This window comes from Paroedura picta, chromosome 3 (assembly GCF_049243985.1).
Source record: "Paroedura picta isolate Pp20150507F chromosome 3, Ppicta_v3.0, whole genome shotgun sequence".
NCBI classification, from domain to species: Eukaryota; Metazoa; Chordata; class Lepidosauria; order Squamata; family Gekkonidae; genus Paroedura; species Paroedura picta.
In genome coordinates this window covers 55,851,115-55,872,537 of record NC_135371.1, presented here as the reverse complement: position 1 = coordinate 55,872,537, position 21,423 = coordinate 55,851,115, and the positions used below count along the sequence as shown (strand labels likewise).

At 41.5% G+C, this 21,423-nt stretch overlaps 1 protein-coding gene across 3 annotated transcripts in view; it reads right to left on the bottom strand.

Moving 5' to 3' along the window:
* Positions 1-21,423, bottom strand: part of SFMBT1 (Scm like with four mbt domains 1) — a 109,992-nt gene that overhangs the window by 28,755 nt on the left and 59,814 nt on the right. For all 3 annotated transcript variants that reach the window (XM_077325762.1, XM_077325763.1, XM_077325764.1), the window contains 7 exons: positions 18,471-18,627; positions 11,705-11,799; positions 5,395-5,635; positions 4,935-5,023; positions 3,686-3,932; positions 2,364-2,461; positions 422-523 (listed from right to left, as the gene is read on the bottom strand). In XM_077325762.1, the coding sequence (XP_077181877.1) occupies positions 422-523; positions 2,364-2,461; positions 3,686-3,932; positions 4,935-5,023; positions 5,395-5,635; positions 11,705-11,799; positions 18,471-18,498 (900 nt within the window). In that variant the 5' untranslated portion in view covers positions 18,499-18,627. The remainder of the gene's footprint in view (positions 1-421; positions 524-2,363; positions 2,462-3,685; positions 3,933-4,934; positions 5,024-5,394; positions 5,636-11,704; positions 11,800-18,470; positions 18,628-21,423) is intronic.

Here is a 21,423-nt window from a genome sequence, read left to right as displayed (position 1 = left end):
TCCTTCCATTCAGGTCCACAACTCTAACTGCCTCTGTGATATTTCTACTTGAATGTCTCATTAAGATCTCAAACTCAGTGTGTTCAAGACTGAAATTCTTCCTCTTTCCTCCCTCCTTTTCTTCATATAGCCTACACTGACATCACCACCACACAAGCTGGAAAACAAACACTAAAATTCAGCTTTGAGATTTTTCATTCTTTTGCTTCTTCTATCTTCTATCTGCTGACAGATAACATCAATTCTCAATATCATTGCAAAAATATGACCCTACTTCTCTACCTCAGTGCAAATTTTGAAATTTGCTTGAGCCATCTCATATCTTGATTACTGTAACCTTGCCTTTGGTTGTCCTCGGGCACGCTTAAATCCCTACTCTTGCTCTGTTTCCAGATGGACCACAACTTTCCCCTGTTAGTACCTTTGTAACAGTAGCAGGTGAGATGATAAAAGGTGCTTCTGGATCAACAACTTCTAACTTCATGTTCAGAGAAAATGAGTGGGTGCCAACAACAGGTTTGTCCTAAAAAATGACATGAAAGAGATTCACCAATGGAACTGAATTGAACAGAATGTTGGTTTTTTGTTTTTTAAGTCTAAGAGATTTACAAACTTTAAGTACATAATAAAAACAACAGCATCCTGAAGAAATGCTTGTCTGCCTTCAGGAGAGATAGCACCAGTGCCCTTTCCCATTTGCACAAACACCCGTGTTCTAGATGGGAAAACAACATGCTACTGACTATCACCTTCTGCATCAAAGCTGCTATTATGTCTCTTCCAGGAAAAACATAACTTACTGTACATTTTATCCCTGCCCAGCAAATCACAATTTTTGGTAGTGATAGTGGTGATTGGCTTTAGAAAGACAGCAGAGGAAAGGCTTCCCTTCCAAAACACACGGCAGGCCTGCTTTGAAGTGCTGTAATTTTTGTAAAAGCCGCTATTCTGAGACTGGCTCTGCCCACCAAGTTACCATTTTGTGACTGGCAGCTTCCATGTATCTCCCAGAAGAATCAAGTCTATTCTCCCCTGAATTATATTAGGTCCAAAGAAATTGGGGCAGGACATTGTCTCTTACTGTGTCCCAGAACAACCCATTAGATTCCCCAAAAGTGCTTTCTGAATATAACCTATGCAGGCAAGTTAGGACACTAACAAGGCGATCCTAACTAGAACTGCCCCCTTTTAAGACCACTGAATTCAATAGAAGGGTCTAATTCTGCTTACAATTGTACTGTAAGAGTATGGGCAAAAGCATTCTTGATGGTTATTATACCTCCTTATAGGCAAGAAATATTTTAGAAGTATTGTGAGACTATTATTTAGTCTAGAATTTGGCATGAGTACATATCATAATTAATGTTTTTTCTGTTTTGATATCATATGATCTAACACCGAAGCCTGGCCCCATCTGCAGATATCTAAATCCGCAGATCGGGGAAAGAAGACAGGGGGTTATACAACAAGTTTGCAGAAATATCTGAAAACATTAATTGAGCTTTAAAGCTGCAAAGCTGCAGGCATGAGAATTGCTGCCTCATTGCTGTTGAGGAAACAAAGCTGCGTTCAGGCTACAGAGTTGTTGCTGTGGGGGAAGCTACAGTGTGGGATCAAACTGGCAGCTGTGAGGCAGCAAGTCTCTGTTACTGTGTGTAAGGCAGGATTGCTGGGAAAGCCCCACCATTGCTGTCTCTGTATGGGAGTTGTCGGGCAGGTGGGGGGAAGCTACTGGGTGTCTAGAAGGGTGATAGGATGGGAGAGGCAGAAAGAGAAAAAACATGACACGCATGGGGGAGGAAGAGTAAGAAAAGGGATTGTGGGAGAGAGGAAGACTGAAGAAGAACTGGATCTTATATGCTGCTTATCTCTACCAGAAGGAGTCTCAAAGCAGCTTACAATTGTCTTCCTTTTCCTCTCCTCACAACAGAGGTAGGTGAGGCTGAGAGAGCCCTGATATTACTGCTCAGTCAGAACAGCTTTATCGATGCTGTGGCGAGCCCAAGGTTGCATGTAGGGGAGTGAGGAATCACACCCGGCTTGCCAGAGTAGAAATCGCTGCTCCTAACTACTACACCAAGCTGCCTTTCTGAGAGAAGTAGGGTGTGAGAGATGAGGAAGCGAAGGCGGAGTGAATGGAAACCCTACTCTTCCAAGTTTTTCACAGGTTCCATCTTTAATATATATTTCAGATAGTTACCCACCCAGAGCCTTTGAGATTTGGTGGGCTGAAAGGCTAATTAAAATGGGCAAATGGGCAAATGTGACATTCTCCGTTATTAGCTTTTTGTACTTATTTAACGGTATAATTTGTCCTAAGTGCTCACTCAAAGTAACCCATTGAGAGGTACCAGATGTCATACCTTGAATAAATCAGTGGGCACCAAAGATTCTTCTTCTTCTTGTTTTACTGTTGCTAGAATCTCCTGCCATTCTGCCTCAGTCTTCAAGTGCCTAAAAGCTTCAGTGAAAGAACAGGCCCCTAAATGATCAAGCCTATTACACTGGCTATCATATCAACATGGAAAACATGGAACATATTTAAAATGAATTAATTATACTACTCTTATACCACAGCTAAATCAATTGTCTGAAAATGATTAACAAAGCTACACATTATTCTTACACATGTGGACACATAAAGGTGTGAATTTCCTCATTGTCAATTTCCACTAGTAGCATTTTGGGTTTTTAAATTGCATGCATACTGTATTTTCCTATGAGGTTCCCTTTCACCAGAGTTCATGCCAAATATTCAGCAGATTTTTAAACTCAGAAAAATTAAGAATTAAGTTTGAGATGTCAGTTGCTGGCAGCAGGTTATGGCTGGGAGAAGCAATGAAGAATTGCTGTAAAGCGTCCTTAAGAAGTTCCTCTCATGGACTGTTTATGCACTGGAGGTTTCATGCCAGGCTGCAGGCTGGAGTTTTAGTTGTGGCAGGTTGCCCCACCTCTTCCTGTACCAGCACGGGGGAGCATTTGGTCTGGTGTGCCTCATCTGCCCCCGATTTGTGCTCCTGCACAGGAGCTGGGGCACTGAAGTTCCCAGTGCATAAACGGTCATGCATTGTCTATGTAAAGCTGCAGATTTAGCCTTTAAGATCATGCAAACCCCAGTTAATCAGAGGGAAACAAAAGAACCATCAGATCCTCCGAATGAAGAATACTAACTTGTCTTCATTCTCACGTCTCCATTCTCATTCTCACAGTGGTACCAACCTTAAGGCAACTTCAGTTGCATTTCACCCTTTATGATGCCTGTACAAGTATATTGAATTTTGAATGGATCAAGGGATCATTGGGACCGAAGTCACAAAATTGCTACTCTGGGCTTCCAAAACTGGAGGCAGCTAGCACAGGTTACCTTTTTATTGTTTAGAGAAACAGTACTTCTCTGCTCACCATTTTTCCTCATAGTTCAACACTCTGCATTAAAGCAAACTAGTAACACCTAATCTCTGAAATCCTTCATTTGGATGTCAATATGACATGGTTCCAAGACAAGGCATGCTTTGACAAATTTACATGTTAATCTGTTCTTTGCTCCAAGCAAGTCAAGTCCTGTTAGTAAACCAACAGCATGCACAGAAATTAGTATAAATATTTTAGTTTAAATAAATATAAAACAAACTATCCTCTTTAAAACTTTAAATTCTAACATTTGGCCGAAATTTTTGCTTTGTACCTAATGGAGGTTCAAGGGTGTAACCCTGCTGAGTTGCCCAACCCACAGGATGGAGAAAGGGATCCAAGTAGAACATCCACAAGTCATACTGATCGACATCTCCAAGTCCTTCATAACGCAGTTTAAGCCTTCCACCAATATTTTCTATTACATTGACTACCCAAGCTCCTAGGGAATCCTTCAAGTGCTGACACTCTAGTCTTGAACCAGGCGCGATTAAATCCAAGGGATTCTTCCCCCTATGGAGCTGTGGGGGGAGGGGGAGAGGGAGAGAATATTCAGTGTTTATTTAACAGGACTCAAGTGACATTAAGATACACATTCATCTCCATTATTCTTGCTAAATTCCATGCAAGACTCTACCATAACTACTATTAGATCAACTAAAACAGAACACAGGAAATCATAGAAGCATGCAGCTCACAGCAAGTTAAAATTTCCTTTTTCAATTTTCATCTTCCACTCAAAAGCCTGAAAGAAGTCCAGCCAAAGTGACAGTTACCCATAATTCACACTGCATTAAGAATCAGCTATTGTTTCCATGTTTTCTCTTCAAGGGACTTACCCCCAACCAATTGCTGAGCTATAGCTGCCATTAAAATCTTAATCTGCTTTGCTTGTAAGGGCATAAAAATACTTTTATGGCAATTATGGAGGATATATTCTCATGAAGTTTTATATCTACTTTGTAAAATGTGACATCTTGCACTAAACCATTCATTCACTCCAAGATTACATTCTCCCTTCTTCTGTGTTTGTGTTGTCACAACCTACCGCAAATATGGAAATTGCTTCCACAAAGAGTTTTGCATCTGAATTGGCACATCCACAATATGTCATCCACTGATCATTCACTTTCTAGGTTTTTCCCCCTGATTTGTTATTAGAAGGACTGCAGTTGAAGAAAATGGGAGAGGGTCCTGCCAACCCATGGTCCATTTTCCTTTAGCCCCTAACAGCTATTTCTCCCTCCTTCCAAAATCCCTGGAAAACTTTTATTTTAACTGGCAATTGCTAGATGGCTATAGCACAATAATATTATAATGAGCTACTGCCACAATCTTTTTTTTTTTAAGTAACTCTCTGGAACTTTTTTACTGCAGAAAAAATGCATTTTCTTAATCTGTTGTGATTTTCTTAATTTCTTATACCTGTTTTCTACCTTTTGTATTACACAATGACAGTACTTGAAGGGATAATATGAATAAAGTTTCTTTACTGCTGCCAGTTTTGCATATAAAATATTTACCCCTTCTAGAAGGTTGGCGGGAGCACTGCAAGCGCCCTTCAGAGTCTGCTGAAGAAATTCTTCCTGGTTAGAAATTTTATCTTTGATGCCTAAAACAAAGAAGAAAAATGAGCTATATTCTAATAATGCAGCAAAAAGAGTTATATTAATCTGCAGGTCAACAGCAGAGCTCATGTATCTGTTCCCCAAACAAGTTAGTAATATCTGCAGTGTTCAGCAGTTAATATTTTTGAACACATACACATTTCTACAGTCCAGTGCTGGATAGCAGGTGGGAATTGACAAAAGGTATACAGATGCTGCATCAAAGTGACATTCGTGGACGCATGAGTGAGGTATACGAGGAATTGAAGTTAAAAGATTCTGCCAGAACCCTGAATGTGGTCAGATTCAATCCAGTGGCACAAGGTTTACTGAAAAGTTGTCTTATGGGTGTCTTATTCCTGTGGTAGGCTTTTACCTTCAGGCACTCTGAGAGCCTTCTTGTTCTGCTCACACCAGCCAATTGGATGCAAGTCAGCTGTCATGATGTCACACCAGAAATCAGCTTTGCGGTCCTCTCCATAACCATCATATCGGAGTAGCAGTAATTGCCCACAAGTAGTAATGATGGTGGCCACCCAGTATGTATCAGGGTCAGGCTTAACAGCAACCTCCAATTTCATGCCAGGTGTAAAGCCATTTTGTAGGCTTGTATCCACCTATGAAAAGGTAACTCTCATTACAATTTGAGCATCTGATATTACAGCAATATAATGTTTTCAAATTCAAAACTTGTATCATAAACAACTTTAGTTTAAAAAGGCTTAGCATCGCTGGATCTAAGGAACTAAGTCTTAGCATCTCTGGATCTAACTGCAGTCAATATCAAATCAACTCAGAAGATCTTGGGATAAAGTGGTCACAAGATTTCAACATAACTGTAAGGAAACAATAGTAGCAGCAGAATCCAGATAAATAATTTCAGAACAGCTGATTTCAGCCAACTCAGCCAACTAACTAGATAAATAATTGTAATCCAAAAATACGCAATGAGAACACAGAATGATAAGCAATGAAGATGTAAATGAAAGTTCTTATAAACTGAAACTGAATGGAAGAAAGGACCTGTAATGGATTGTGGGTTTCCAAGACAAAGTAAAAAAAAGACAAAGGTGAAAAGTAAGTGGGGATTAATGTGAAACCAACAGTTTCAAACCTATTTCTAGCATGATATGATTACAATAGCGGAGAACTCTAGAAAACAGCCCCAAATCCAGCAAACATAACTGATCTCTGCTTATCATTTTTTCTGCCTTCACCAATTACACAGCTATACCTAGGGAAACCAGTGAAGTCAGCAGCCATACATGGCAACAGCCCACCATTATTTTGCTCAGACATTTTATAGGAAGCAAAGGAGTCTGGAAAAAGGGAAAAAGCAGCTCCTTTCCTCATAAAAGAGACCAATGTATAGAAAATAGTAACCAATCTGCAATACCAGGCATACCAGGCATACTAAAACAAAATTCAATTTGTAACCATCTAAAAAGATTATGTGCTGCTAAAAGCCAACAACAATTTATTTGAAATGGTATCACGCTATTTATTACTTACCCTCAGATGACATTAACAAGGGTGGGGGTTACTAATACTATGAACATTCTCTAAAAGTTATATCTTTCTGTTAAACATAAATATAAATATTTAACATAAATAGTAACTTAAAAACCCTGAAAATTCAGTGCTGCAAGTCTCACATTCTAGTAAAGAACCTGAAAATAAAATGAGAAGTGAAAGAAAGATACCAACATACAGTATAGCAGTGGTCTCCAACCTTTTTATCACCGGGGACCACTCAACGCCGGGGACCACTCAACGCCAGGGACCATTCAACGCCTTTTACTGAGGCCCGGTAGGTGGGGGTAGTTTTACTCCTCTACTCTCAACCACTGCCCTAACGCTCTCTGATTGCTATGGTAATGTGATGGGAGACAATGACACCCGAAGTGTGTTGTAAAGGGCCGGGGGAGGGGGATGAAGTAAAGGGCTGGGGGGGGAGAAGGCGTCCTTCAGGGCCCACCTCCAATTAGTTGAAGGACCACATGTGGTCCGCAGCCCACAGGTTGGGGATCACTACAGTATAGGATTTTTTTTCAGATACAGAGTATTCTCCAGCCATGAAAAACCTTAAAAACAACCCTGTACATTTTATAAAGCAAATAGCTAATCAAATTCCTTGACAAGGATACATGCAAACAAACACACATAGTATTGTGCATAGTATTTTGAACATCAGATTAAAAATCAAAATGCTTAAAAAAGAAAAGAAATGTGATAAATCTAATAGTCTTTAATCACATCTTGGGGTTGGGAGTATGAATTAGGGTCCTAAGAGCCAAGAGTTTCCCTTTCCCCAAATAAAAGATATGATAAAATTTTATCTTTTACACTGAAGTTGAACACTCTTTTTGTGCCCATGCGCGTACCTTATAAGAGTAGAAAGAAGTATTTCTCCAGTCTTAATCAATTATATTTTCCCTCATCCCAAATGAGCCCTGTGAAGGTGTGAAAGCCTCTGATTTATTTATTTTACATTTATATACTGCCCTCTCATGAGGCTCAGGGTGGTTTATAGTAGCAATCCCCAACCTGTGGGCCACAGACCACATGTGGTCCATCGACTAATTGGAGGTGGGCCATGAAGGACGCCTTCTCCCCCCCCCTGGCCCTTTACTTCATCCCCCCTGGCTTTACAGCACACTTTGGGTGTCATTGTCTCCCATCACTCCCAGATGGGACCAGCTCGTTGCAGAGAAACAAGCTCAGGGTTCCCATTGATTTGTCATTACCATGAGTTAAAATTTCCATGAAAATAAAATGTTCCTTATGTTCATTGTTGTGGCGTGTCTGTATCTTATTTTGAAGGGATGTTTAAACATTACCATAGTGATCAGAGAGCGTTAGGGCAGTGGTTGAGAGTAAACTACCCCCCCACCGGGCCTCAGTAAAATTGTCAAGCGTTGAGTGGTCCCTGGTGATAAAAAGGTTGGGGACCACTGGTTTATAGCATTCTACAATGGATGGAAGGGAGGTGCTGAAATTAGTGTTGGGTATGCCCAACCACTATTCTCCTCCAGTTTTTTCAGCCTGGCCCTACTGATTCTCATGCCCTGTAAGCAATTAGAGGAACCTTAAGAGACCCCCTTGGGGTAAGGAAGATGCGACTAATTTCAATTGGTAGGATTGGGCAGGAAGTACTTCCTCTGAGTACTACAGCATGACAGGAGGCCATTTTTACCACTCCTACCTCATTCAGTACAGGAAGTGTAACAAACTTATACTATAGTACCGTAGTGCGGGGGGGGGGGGGGGGGGAGGTGCTATTTCCAAATCTATTATTTCCTCACAGGCCTCCAAGTGTTCTAATTCTGACCTACCAATACAAATAAATACAGTATTATAAAGTCAGCAAAGCTTGACACAAAAACTGCACCGCTTTCTAACTAAAAGAAAAAAAAGTACAGTAAAAACTTGACTATTACTTGGTTATGCAGAATGTTCAGTTAACAACTGTGCAGAGAACAAGCTCTTCCTCCTCAAGTCACTGTACACCTGTGCTTTGGATGCACATGTGCCCCTACTCACTCCTCCTCCACTGCTCCTTAACAGGAAAGGGCAATGGAAATCATAATGCAGAAGCTAAGCGGGTATGCATTATTACATATTACATACATATAGTATGCATTACAACACATCTCTATACCAACTACTACTCTTCCCATTCCTTGGTTGTAATTAGACTGACTTTTTAATTGATTATCAAATATGAAATACATACACACAGTTACACTCAGACCACCACAAAAAAACAACAACAACAATAGCAAAGACAGCAGTTATTAATCCCTCACTTATTTGGATCTTCAGATCTGGGCACAGCTGTTCAGCTATTTCATTAACTTGGAATTAGCTCTAACTTGTCATCATGGCCTTAGACAAATCCAACCTATGGGAACAACATACTATTAACAACAGCGGAGTTGTTCAAATCTTATTTAAGCTAAAATGATCACAAGATAAGTTCAAGTGTTGGTCTGAAGCAGCATAAGATCACAAGACAGGAATTTATCTTATGTAGTATAAGCAAATAATAAGCCTTGAATAATTCCGGAATTGAGTCAACTTTCTTATAAAATTCTCTCTTGTGTACAAATAGCACCCTCTTATGGTCGCATGGCAAGCCTGCAATAGCATACGGTTTTTCTTGGCTTTTTACCAATTTACGTTTTCCTATGTTTGGGCATCCTCTGTGAAATTGTGATGTAGCTGGAAAAAATCCCAGGTGACCAGTAAACAAGGCATCTGAAATAAGATTTCAGATCTGTCTTCAGTAATTATATGTATATATACATAAAACTAGCTCATTTAGTTGGCAAAATTTTACATGAGAGGATTCGTTTGACTCCATACATCTTTTTTCCTGGGTACATAGGAATGCAGAATTCAGTCTTACCATCAGCTGAGGGGGAAATAAGCATGCTGTTTAAAATGTGGTGATAAAACATACATTTACACTACTGTCTGAAACAGAGAATTTTTAGTAACTGGAAAAATAAATTATTCCCAATATTAACTTTCTCAGAGGGAAATCATTTTTAGGACTGCAGTCAGCTGGATTAAAAGTTTTGAAAAATGCTAACTTCCTCTGGGTAATTATATGCAAAGTGAAGTTTACACAAAATAACAACAAACACTGATTTATCCACAAGGGGGAATCTTTATTTCTATAAGGATACAATAGACAAGTGCAAAAATAGATACTGAATAATTTGAGAACACACAGAAAGAATGCACCAATTTGCTTAAATCCTTGAAGCAGCAATTTAGCTGAAGAAAACTGCTAGTACATCTCCATGAGGATTTCACCCACTTTCATTTTTTTTAAGCCAATATGCCCCAGTAGTTCAGTGATGGATTGAGTTTTTTTTTAAGTAAGCACAATAAACAGCCCAAATATTATTATTTCAAATACAGTAAAATATGCCAACCAGTTTCCAAAATCCATTCCAACTAGGATTGCCAGCCTTGAGGCGGTGGCTGGAGACCTCCTGCTATGACAACTGATCTCCCGGTGACTGAGATCTTTCACCTGGAGAAAATGGTCGCTTTGGAAGGTGGAATCTATGGCGGTACACCCCACTCCCCAACCCCATCCTCCTCAGGCTTCACCCCAAAAATCTCCACAGAGATGGCAATCCTAATTCCATTTCAGTTGTATCTCTAATCCCAGTGATGTCCACTTCTAGCAAGGTCCACATATTTGGTTTGGAGTGAACATACCACAGGGCATATAAGCAAAGTTATAAGCACTCAGCTCACTGAAGACTGAGGCTAGTGGGAAGAATATTTTTGATAAGCTAAATTGTTCAGAAAACAAAGGCTAGGAAACAAAAAATATAATAAAACGTTTCCACAATACCATCAGCAATTTGGGTGGGAATTCCTATAGACCAGGTTTTCTCAAACAGGGTTTTCTGAAACCCAGGGGTTTCTTGACAACCCTGGAAGTCTCTCAAATGGATGGAATTAATTAATTTTAAAATATTTTAAAAATGTGTTAAACATTTATCGGGTGATATGACAATATATGGTCATGTCGCCCCCCCCCCATGGCCAATGAGGGACTTGGAGGGGGTGGGAAGGAGAGAGACCCCAGATTGGGCATGTAAACAGCTATGCTTCCCAAACCTATTCTGCATGCTTGCACAACTTCTGGAGATTCTTGAAGCATGAAGAATGTTTCAGGGGTTTCTCAATGGTAAAAATTTGAGAAAGGCTGGCATAGATAGACAAGGCCAGGGATGGCCCAGCTTCTTTTTCTGAAAACTTCAGGGCTTCCTGGGTGTGACTACTCTAAACCCAAAATTCACTCTTGCAGAGGCGTTTCCTCAACAGTGCCAAACTAGCATCTAGGCCAAAGAGATAAACTGAAAGAATATTTATGTATGTTCAGCCTCACACATTCTAAGCTACAGAAGAATTTCTTAAAATAGTGGCTTTCAATTTGAGATGCATCATGAGCTACGCAAATTTATATTCCAGACTAGGTAATTACAAATTTTGGCAACATCACTACACTTTGCTACATTATTAAAATCAATGTATTACCATGGAAACCCTGGAGCTATACTAACCACTAATGTAAGCAGCAACAATAACATAATACCTTGATTAGGACTAAGAAAGTCACAAAGTCGCAAGCTAGCTTTGCTTCACAGTCCTCAGGCTACAAGCTGAACTAAAAAGTGTATGGAGGATGATGACAACAAAACATTGCTGGTAAGGCTTCATACAAAATATAAACTTAAAAGTGGAAATCTGGGAAGTTGTTTAATTAAGTTTACAACCAGGGGAAAAGATTTTCAGGTGCATCAAAACATACTGAGATAAGGGAAAAAATGCAAAGACCAGCAGTTATTTCAGTCTGTCTATGAGTAGTGGGATATAAATTAAATCATCATCATCATCATCATCATCATCATCATCATCAACAACAACACAAAAATGCCCTGCAAAGCAGGAAGACATAAATGCTCTCCACTAATGCTACCTCCTATTGGCACCTTTGATGACACTAAAGTTCAGAACAAGAGGTATTCCTCCTCCCCAGAATTTGGGTTCTGAAGTGTTTGAAGTCAAACAATCTTCCTGATAATATGGCTATATACAGACGAGAGCTCAAAAGATATATAACACAGGCAAATGATTATGATTAAATGTTTACTTACATGCTTAAATGAGCTGTGGGGTGCTGCAAGTGCACCTGTATCTTCCAAATACTCATCCCAATTGAATTCAGCTTCTTCCACACCAGATCCTGCATCTACAAAACAACAAAACAAGCATAGCATTCTCTAATAAAGACAACTCACATTCCAGACTCTCAGGTGTAGCCTTGAAGAAGGGAAACATAAGGATATAAGATGTTAGGGGAAGGCTGCAAAAAATCACTTGGTTGCCAGCCATTTCAGTGATCGATTTCACTTGGAAGCTGGAGGGAGCAAAATTGATGGCTGAAATGGCTGCCAGTCATTTAAATCATCCATTTTGCTACTTTCTTACAAACAGGAGGAAGCAAAACTGGCCACTGAAATGGCTGCCAGCCAGTTAAGCATAACAGCTGACAGACAAGTGACCCCAACAAGTTGGGTTTAAATAGCTTTTAAACTTTTCGGGCATTAAAGAACTTCTGAAGTCTGCTAACTCTGGAGAAGTCTACTTATTATATTGTTACTAGTATCAAAGCCCATTTTAAAAATGGGCTTGGAAAGGGGCGGCAGGCAGGAGGGCATGAGAGGGTGGACGTGGCTCCCTTTGTGCCGCAAAGCAGGCTAAATGGAGTGAAAAGCCCCCTTGCCGGTGGTAACAGGGGTTTGCAGCCTGCAAGGAGGCTGCAACCCCCCCCCCCCGGTTCCCTCTCAGTAGGAGCGTACCTGCGGGCTGCAAAGCCCTGTCGCTGCCTGTCTCCTTCTGGGTGACAATGGAGGCCGCAGCCACAAGGCTTCTAGCAGGCAAGGAGGGAGGGTGGGAGCTGGAGGGGGAGGACCAATCAGGGTGGTCCTGGACGGGCAGCGCCCGGACAGTTTCCTCCCAGGAGGCTGGTTCCCACATATATAAGGGAGCGAAATAGTGTTAAGGATAATTGTTTAGCCTTACTGGTATCTCATTGCCCTATTACTTGTCTACTCCAGGGTTTAAATAGCTGGCAGCTGTTTCAACCATTGATTTTTCTCCCTTCCACTTTCCAAGCAGGGGAAAGCAAAATCAGTGACTGAAATGGCTGCCTGTTTCCCTTCCCTCGGCTTGGAAGGTGGGGGAGTTTAAATGGCTGGCAGTCATTTCAGCTATTGGTTTTGCTTCCATCTGCTTCAAAGTGGGGAGAAGTGAAACAAACTGGCCCAAAGTGACTGGTTTATTTTGGGGCTTTTGTTTCAGAGGTACAGTTTGGGAACAACTTGAATCATCAGTTGGCAGAAATATGGATCCCAGTGCACTTTGGCACCCAAGGGCATTTCTTCAGAAAAGCCTACTTAAAGAGACACAATGTGCATCTCCGTTTTATATGGATCAGAAAACTGAAAAGGCAACTAACAAAAAACAAACAAATAAACAAAACAACTAACCAAGAAAACTGATTGCAATTTCATCAAATTCAAAATGCAAATAGCATGAGACAACAACAACATGGACATAAGAAGTATGAATGTTAATAAGAAGTCAGAGGGGGCAGACACAGCAACTTCCAGGTACATAGTGATCCTAATACTTTCATTCAAAATTGACTTGCAGCATATGTCTGTAACCAGTATGATCCTGATTTAATGCCATGGCAAATCAACCCATAAATAGAATTATAGTTCTCTGTGTCTGTGTTCTTTACTTTCAAAGGCTTCATTTGAAACTCTTAACACCAATAATGTAACTTCATGGTTGAGTCCTTGGGCAGTTTTATCTAGCCCAACTATTCCAGATGTTCCAGTTACAATTTCAATTCACGTACTGTTTTTTATGAAGGACGGTATTATTTGTCACTCACATTCTGTAGTTATATAGTGCCTGGAATGTTTTTATGGGGAAATGGTTGGTATTTTAAACAGTGTATTAGCTTTACAACATAACCAAACCAAAGTCATTTCCAAACAAAAACTTTAGGGGGGGACCAGTTTCTTGCAATTAATGTATTTTTAAATATGGACCATTTAAAATGTCATGCTTAAAAAGTCCCTCTTTCTTATCCTCTACTTCCAGATGCTGCCTAATCAAAATGATATTACACAAACACTTTGACAAACTTCAGGAAAAAAGAAATAGTTATGAACCATAATCTCCAAGTGGCAAAAGATAATAAATACAAATATTCTCAACAACAACTATTTTATTTCAATTCATATACCATATTTGCTGGCGTATAAGACAACTGGGCGTATAAGACGACCCCCCAAGATTTCCACTCAAAATATAGAGTTTGTTACATTACATTACAGTACTATGGGCCACTATGGGCAGCTATGTCTATCCCAACTGAAGTGCACCCGGCGTATAGGACGACCCCCCCACTTGGAGGCATGTTTTTCAGGGGGAAAAGTATATGCCAGCAAATACTGTATATCTTCATATAGATATATAAGGGCAGAGTAGGTTCTTATACACATAAACCCTAATGCTCATTTAAAGATAAAATTCTTCAAGTTCAAATGATTTTGAAAGAGGCTTAAACATAATGCCACATATATTAAAATCACTAAAAGTAGAAGGTCACATTCTACGATGGGATTTTGCTGTTGCAGAAAACAGACTGAATATTTAAAGTAATCAGAATTTGGGAGAAACACATTAGAGCAGGGGTAGTCAACCTGTGGTCCTCCAGATGTTCATGGACTACAATTCCCATGAGCCCTTGCCAGCAAATGCTGGCAGGGGCTCATGAGAATTGTAGTCCATGAACATCTGGAGGACCACAGGTTGACTACCCCTGCATTAGAGAACCATGTTGCACTGTAGTGACTAATATATAACCAGATCAACTTGTTTAATTTCTTTATACAGTTTTCTAGTCCCTATGGCTGCATTTTTTATATTGCTGTCAGATATGTGTATATCCAGATGAACATCAGGATAAAACCATAGTAAGAAGCTAAGCTGAACCTTAATATGGTAATATATGACAAATAAATACTGTGGGGCTAGTTATTAAACATGGCAGAACCATGAATGGCATGTCATGCTCAACTGTTTAAGGATGGACTCTTCCTTTTAAAAAGAAGTGGATGGAATAAAAGCCAAAGCTCAACATTAATGAAAACATATCAATGCTTTGTATTTCTTTAACCAGTGGATTCTATCACTCACAGTAAGCATACAGTTGTGTTGCTTCTTTTGCAGCATATTTATTACTTGAAAGAAAAGTCTACTTATGCTCAAAAAGGATAATTTACAACATGTCAAGCCACAAAATGTGAAGCCACAATAAGCTTGAGCTAAATTTTAGATGCTGAACTGAAGGTATGCTTGTAATAACATCAGTATCACAACATTTTAAGCTCTTAGGTATGACGCATCATCCATGCTACAGTCAAAGATCTGTGATTATCACTAGATGTGTCTAATTTATAGATTTTATTCCTAAAGTGGTACTGGCTGTAAAGTATGGATTTTTAAGAAGTGTAATAAAAGAGGTAAAGAACGGAAGGTGGAAAACAGAACCTTGGATACTCGCCAAAAAGGTTTCTTCTTCTCTGAGGTTAGGAGGGCATCATGGAATAGGTGATTCCCACCAATTGCTCAAGGAGGCAGGACTAAGCTCTTCAACTTCCTGTCTCCTGCATGGGAGTCACCCTGGCTCAGTTTGGTTACTTAATGAGCTAATGATTTCAGAAGCAGAAAGAAATAAAACAGAGATAAAAGAACCAGAACAGGTCACTGTCAAAAACATAACAGATGATTACCAGAGTAAAGATGGATTAAAGATGAATTGGAGGCAGTCAGCAAGCATCTTTCTTTGCAACTTGATCACATAAGGATTGACCACCCACACAATCCTGCTTTTGGAGACATTCCTCTGTTCTTTAATTTTGTTTTTGGGTGGGACAAGATTCCCTTCTAACCTCAGAACAGAAGGAACCTTCACAATGAGCATCCAAGGTTCCGTTCTGGCTCTGAAGGAATTAAGTCTGGAGTGTCTGACAAAGAGACCTAAGATCATGCTGCTGTCTTATATTTCCTCCACTGAGGCTTGATGACCAAAGGAGTACTAACTGAGTACTAACTGAACTTCTTACTGAATGGACCATGATCCCTGCTGGAATCAGGCTATTGTTTGCCTTGTAGGCATGAGAGATGCACTTTTGAATGCTGTTATCTGATAGTCAATATAGATATTTGTGGCTATTAACGAAATAAAGAGAAAGTTCATCTTTCTGATGGATTCTCTACATTGGGTATAGATTCTGAGGGCCCCGCACAGGAGATAAAGGTGGGATCTAAACACCACCTTGTCCTTGTGGAAGACCAAAGGCCTTTTCTGACTGACAAGATTTCCAGTTTCTACTCCCTTCTACTATGAATAGAGGGTTTTTGTACGCAGCCATTTTGAGGAGAACCTGTATAACTCAGGATTAGTGATAGCCAAAGAACTATATGCAATCTCTGTGAAGGCAATCTGTGGACTACGGTAGGAGGAGAAGAGCTGGTTCTTATATGCCGCTTTTCTGTACCCGAAGGAGGCTCAAAGCGGCTTACAGTCACCTTCCCTTTCCTCTCCCCACAACAGAAACCCTGTGAGGTGGGTGAGGCTGAGAGAGCCCTGATATTACTGCTCAGTCAGAACGGCTTTATCAGTGCCATGGCGAGCCCAAGGCCACCCAGCTGGCTACATGTGGGGGAGTGCAGAATCGAACCCGACATGCCAGATTAGAAGTCCGCACTCCTAACTACTACACCAAACAGACTGATCTGTTTGACCTCATGGAGGGAGCAGAAGATATGAGGATGTCTAATTAAGGGATGCCAGCTATATAAGGCAAGATTGTGGCAATAGCAGTTACCTGGCAACGAAAGATGGGTGCCTGGTAGTTTGTTAATGAGCACCTCTGAAGGACCAACCAATGGCTCAGACCAGGGTTGAGGGATTTGACATGCTTGTACTAGCATGACCTCAAGAAGCTGCTTTATCATGAAGACTTCTAGATTCATCTTGTGGAGGCTCTTCTACAAGCCATGATAGTCTTTGCAACCTCTGAGAAGTAGTCAAAGTTCCAGGAGCTCATTCCTTTCAAGAGCCACATAGTAAGCTGGTACCACTCTGGATCTGTGTGCCAAACTGACCCCTGCTATAATATATGTGGGTTCATGGAAATTTCAGTGGGTCTGAACTGAGAGTACCAACAAAGATGGAAACCGTGGCCTGTGGTCCAGTCTGGAGCCACAGAATCACCTCCATCTGCTCCTGACACATCTTCCATAGAACGTGGAATAATTGTGAGGGGTGGAGGAGCACACAGTAGATCCTTGGGCTATGAAGAAGTTAGACTATACCATCTTTCTGACTGAGGAAGACAGGATCTGGAAAAAAAACTTAGTACTTGATGACTGGATGTCAAGGCAAACTGGTATTCCAAACTGAGCAGCAGTTAGTGGGATGATTTCCCATTTGATGGACCATTTATTTTCATCAGTGATCTACCTGCTCAGCAAGTCTGCATGGATGTGCAGGAGTCCCTGGATGTGTTCTGCTGAGATAAACCATAGATGTTTCTCTGCCCAGAAAAAGGATGAGTTGGACCTTTGCAAGTAGAGAACGACTGTGAGCCCCTTCTCCCTACTTGATGAAGTAGGAAGCAAACTGAGTCACGGCGACTCACATATGAGAGACAGAAAGTTGAAGAATTTAGTCCTGCCTCCCTTAGCAATTGGTGGGAATTACTCATTTCAAGATGGCCTCCTCCTTAGAACAAGAATATGGAGTCAGGTTAGAACAGTTCAAAAAAGAATAAGAAGTAAGGTTGCCAATCTGATTGGACAAAATGGTTTTGTCAACTGAAGAGCAAAATAGATGGTCAAGTATTTTTAAACCACTAAAGTATACTTTAAAACTCGTAATAAGTCATTATAACTCTTAATGTTAGGTAAAGTTTACATATGAACAATTCACTGACTAGATCTTTTCGTTGACTCTTATCCTGAAACACCAAGTCAGTCTAGTGTTACAAAAGTCTAGTGTTACAAAGTCTAGTGTTACAAAATTTAAGGTCAGTCTAGTGTTACAAAATTTTTAAAAAATGACGCACAACAGAAATAAACCAAAGTAATAATTATTAAAATACTATTAAAAGGGTCCAGTGTCTAATGGCCATTGTGGCAAACAATCTACATAGTGGCATTCTTGCTTTCACAATATTCATCTAACCAAATGACTAGTTGGGCTAAACCTAGAGGAGAAAGGACAGGGAAAGGTAGGAAATTGTTCAGATATACTGCAACCTAAAGGCGGGATATTTTGCTTTGGGAAGTTTGGTTTGTTTGTTGAGGTTGTACTATATCACTCTTTGACTTTTAGACAGCCCTTCTCCAGAGTGATCTCAGGGCAGCTTACAGCAGTTTCATAAAATCACAATTCAAATACAAACACATAAAACCTAAAATGTATCTATTAAAAATCTTCATAGTCACTGTACATTCATTGCCTATTAGTTACACATTTTCTCCATTCATAAGTCCTTCCCCATGAGCCAAGGTACACAGCTGGTGATATTCTGCTTTCAGGCTCAGCTCAGATGGGGGCAAGAGACCTGGGGGAGCCCCAGATGTGTAATGTAATGTAAGCACCCATATGAGAGGAACATACATGAGGAGGAACATGATAGTCCTGCCTATATATGTAGTACGTTTTACCTTACCTACATTTTACCAGCCATTTTACCATGCCAAAATCACTTGTCCAGAATGTATTAACAGAGAAAAAACTTGTTGAACCCCAGGGTTCTGTAACTGCAGTACCTGTTTCCTGCTGCTGTTCTCCATTCATCTCCACAGCAATCTGGCAATAGTCCTTGGTAGTTGTAAAAGTTGCTGGAGCCACCTAAGTCACTGCTTTGATCTCATCTGCTCTCCACTGTCTTTGTTTCTGTATGCTTCCAGGATATTCAGACAAAAACTGTCAAGAAAAATGCAACCATATTTGTTTTTACTTGCAACTCAAATGTTCAAAGCTGACTGTAGTCAGCTTCCATAAACAAGGTCTAGGAGAAAACAATGGCAAATATCTGGCTAATTGCCCATTTCACGTCAAGAAAATTCATCACTTTAACATAATATGGGAATATTGCAACAGTCTTATTGTGATGCAAGGTTTTTAAAAAGTTAATTATTCCTTCATCATTCTCTTCCCCTTCCCACCATTTTAAATTATCCTGCTTTGTGTAACACATACAGAATGTTAACAGTTAATTATACCATGTGCTTTCCAAGAAGTACCATACATCTGAGGCATTCTTTACCCGTGAAATATTATAGGTAAAAAAAAAAAATAATAATAATAATAAATACTGCTCTGGCCGGCCTCACCGCTGGAGGGAAGGAACAGCCAAGCCATGTGTATTTCTTGTAGGTGACTTTCTGCAGATTTGAGGCCTACTGCACAGGGTTGTTGTCAGATTAAACAGGAGGCAAAAGAACCTCCGCAACAGCCTCTGTTGGGCCGGGAAGTCCTCACGACACATCTCCAAGACGCCCTGAGGGAGAAAGAAGCCCCCCCTCCCCAGCCCACTTACTGTTCCCCTGTCAGCAGCCATGGGCAAACTGGCTGTGAGATTGCCAGATTGCCCCTGGCCGAGCTGGGGAGGGGGGGTATGCTGTATCACCTCCCTATTAGTCCAAAGTCCATTGGGTGGGGCCAGTCCGATCTTTAAACCAATTGGAAGGCGTAACTGGCCCCATCCACTCTCACCCACCTAATCCTCAGCTTTTTATATTATACAACAAAGCTGTTCCAGATAAATTCCTGATTCAGTGGACACAGTGACGGCCACAAGCAGAGACTAATCTAAATGGAGACTAGTCAGACTTAAATCCATCAATGGCTACAAGTGATGATAAGCAAGGCGATTTTCCACATCAAGAAGCAGAAAACCCCTAATAATGATGCTAAGCAGCAGCATCAGGGAATGCCTTAACTTCTATGATGTGTTAGCTGGCTCTCCAAGGCAACTGGCTGACCACTGTGAGAAACAAGGTACTGGATTACATGAGCCACTGGACTGAGCCAGGAGAGCTGCTCTTTTTATTGGGTCTGGGTTCTGAGCTGATTAGAGATGTTTCTTTTCCTCTCTGTTAAATGAAAGGGCCAATGATAACTGGGCACACGAACAGCAAGCTAATCTTTAGGCTGCAAATCAGTACTCAGTACTGGTTGAAGGACTCTGCAAACTGGTAATACAGAACAGAACATGAGGCCAGTCAATGCTTTATAAAAAATTTCAAGGAAATTTGGTTACATTTAAAAATAATGATGTATTATGACCATCATTCTAAGGGAAGCACTAAAGCCACTATGAGTGGTAGGATGGTCAAGAGAAAGCGTAGTTACCACTGAGCTAAGCTGTAAGTAAACACAAAGTGCCATAATGTGTAGAATATGTGCAGTTCACCTAGAATGGAAATGAATTTGTAAAATGTCTTTTCTAATTTCCTTGCTTTATTGAAAAGGGAAATTGCAGAATTACATTTGCAGATTTCAGGGTGGCAGAACTTCATCTTTAACCGCTCCTTGCGGAGCGGATAAAATAAAGCAGTAAGGGCCCCGAGGGCGAACCCTGTCCGGGATGAAGAAGGGTGCTGATAGGCCCCTTCCCCCGGACTGACAATCAGAGGGCCCAATCGGCAGGCGCGCAGCGCCTGCCAATTGGGCCCTCCGTTTGTCAGTGTGGTGGCAAGGGACCAATAGTGAGCCGCGCACAGTGCGGCTCACAATTGGTCCCTTGCCGCAGGACTGACGAATCAGGAGGCACTTCGCACCTCTCGATCTGCCCCCTTCCGAGTTCGCCCGCATGCGGCTGGCCGCCGCCATTACCTGCCTCGTGTTCGAGAGAGCAGGTCACCGCCTCGCTGTGCACCCAGGACAGGCCAGCGGTGGTGGATGTGGCGGCGGCAGCAGCTCCAGCCGCAGCCGGCAGCAGAACACCTTGCCCCCGGCCCGCACACCCGGGAGCGGCTCGTGCCACCACACGGCGCAGGAAGACACGGCCCCCGCGCCTGCCCACACACAGACCCGCTTGGACGCCAGCCCACGTCGCCCAGCGGTCCGCCCGGCGGAGGAAGCTCAGGGACCGGTTGCGGAGGAGGCGCAGGCCGCGACGCTGGCCCCGCCCGCTGCCAAAGAACCGGCCCATCGACAGCGGCCTCGCCTCCAGCTCCACCGCATACATTTACTCCCTCGCCCCCACAGGCCCAGGAAGGCCATGCCGAGGGGGGGGGGCAGGACGAGCCGGCACCGGCTTACACACCGCCCCACGCCTGGCCTCAGGTCCGGCCCCTGGCCCAGCACAGCCAGAGAGCCGCTCCGCCAAACTCCCGAGCCCCGCTAGCGCCCGTTGCATTTGGAGTACAGCGGGCTTATTTTCTAGTTTTAAAAATATTTGCCTTCTCCAAAGAAAGTACAATGGCAGAATATTTCTCTTGCTCAAAATAAAAACTAATGTTAAAAACCCCTTCAAAGCTAATTACTTGCATCCTGAAATACATTTTAAAAATATTTAAAACAAACTACGAACCCCTAATTATTTAAATACTCAGTTTCCCAGCTTGGATCCACAGCTTCGTATCTGGGGAGCCACTCCTCCACATATAGTCAGCTGGGTGACCTTGACCTAGTCACAGTCCTGTTTACGCTATTTTTACAAAGCAGTTTCTCTTAGAGCTCTCAGCACCACCTACCTCACATGGTGTCTGTTGT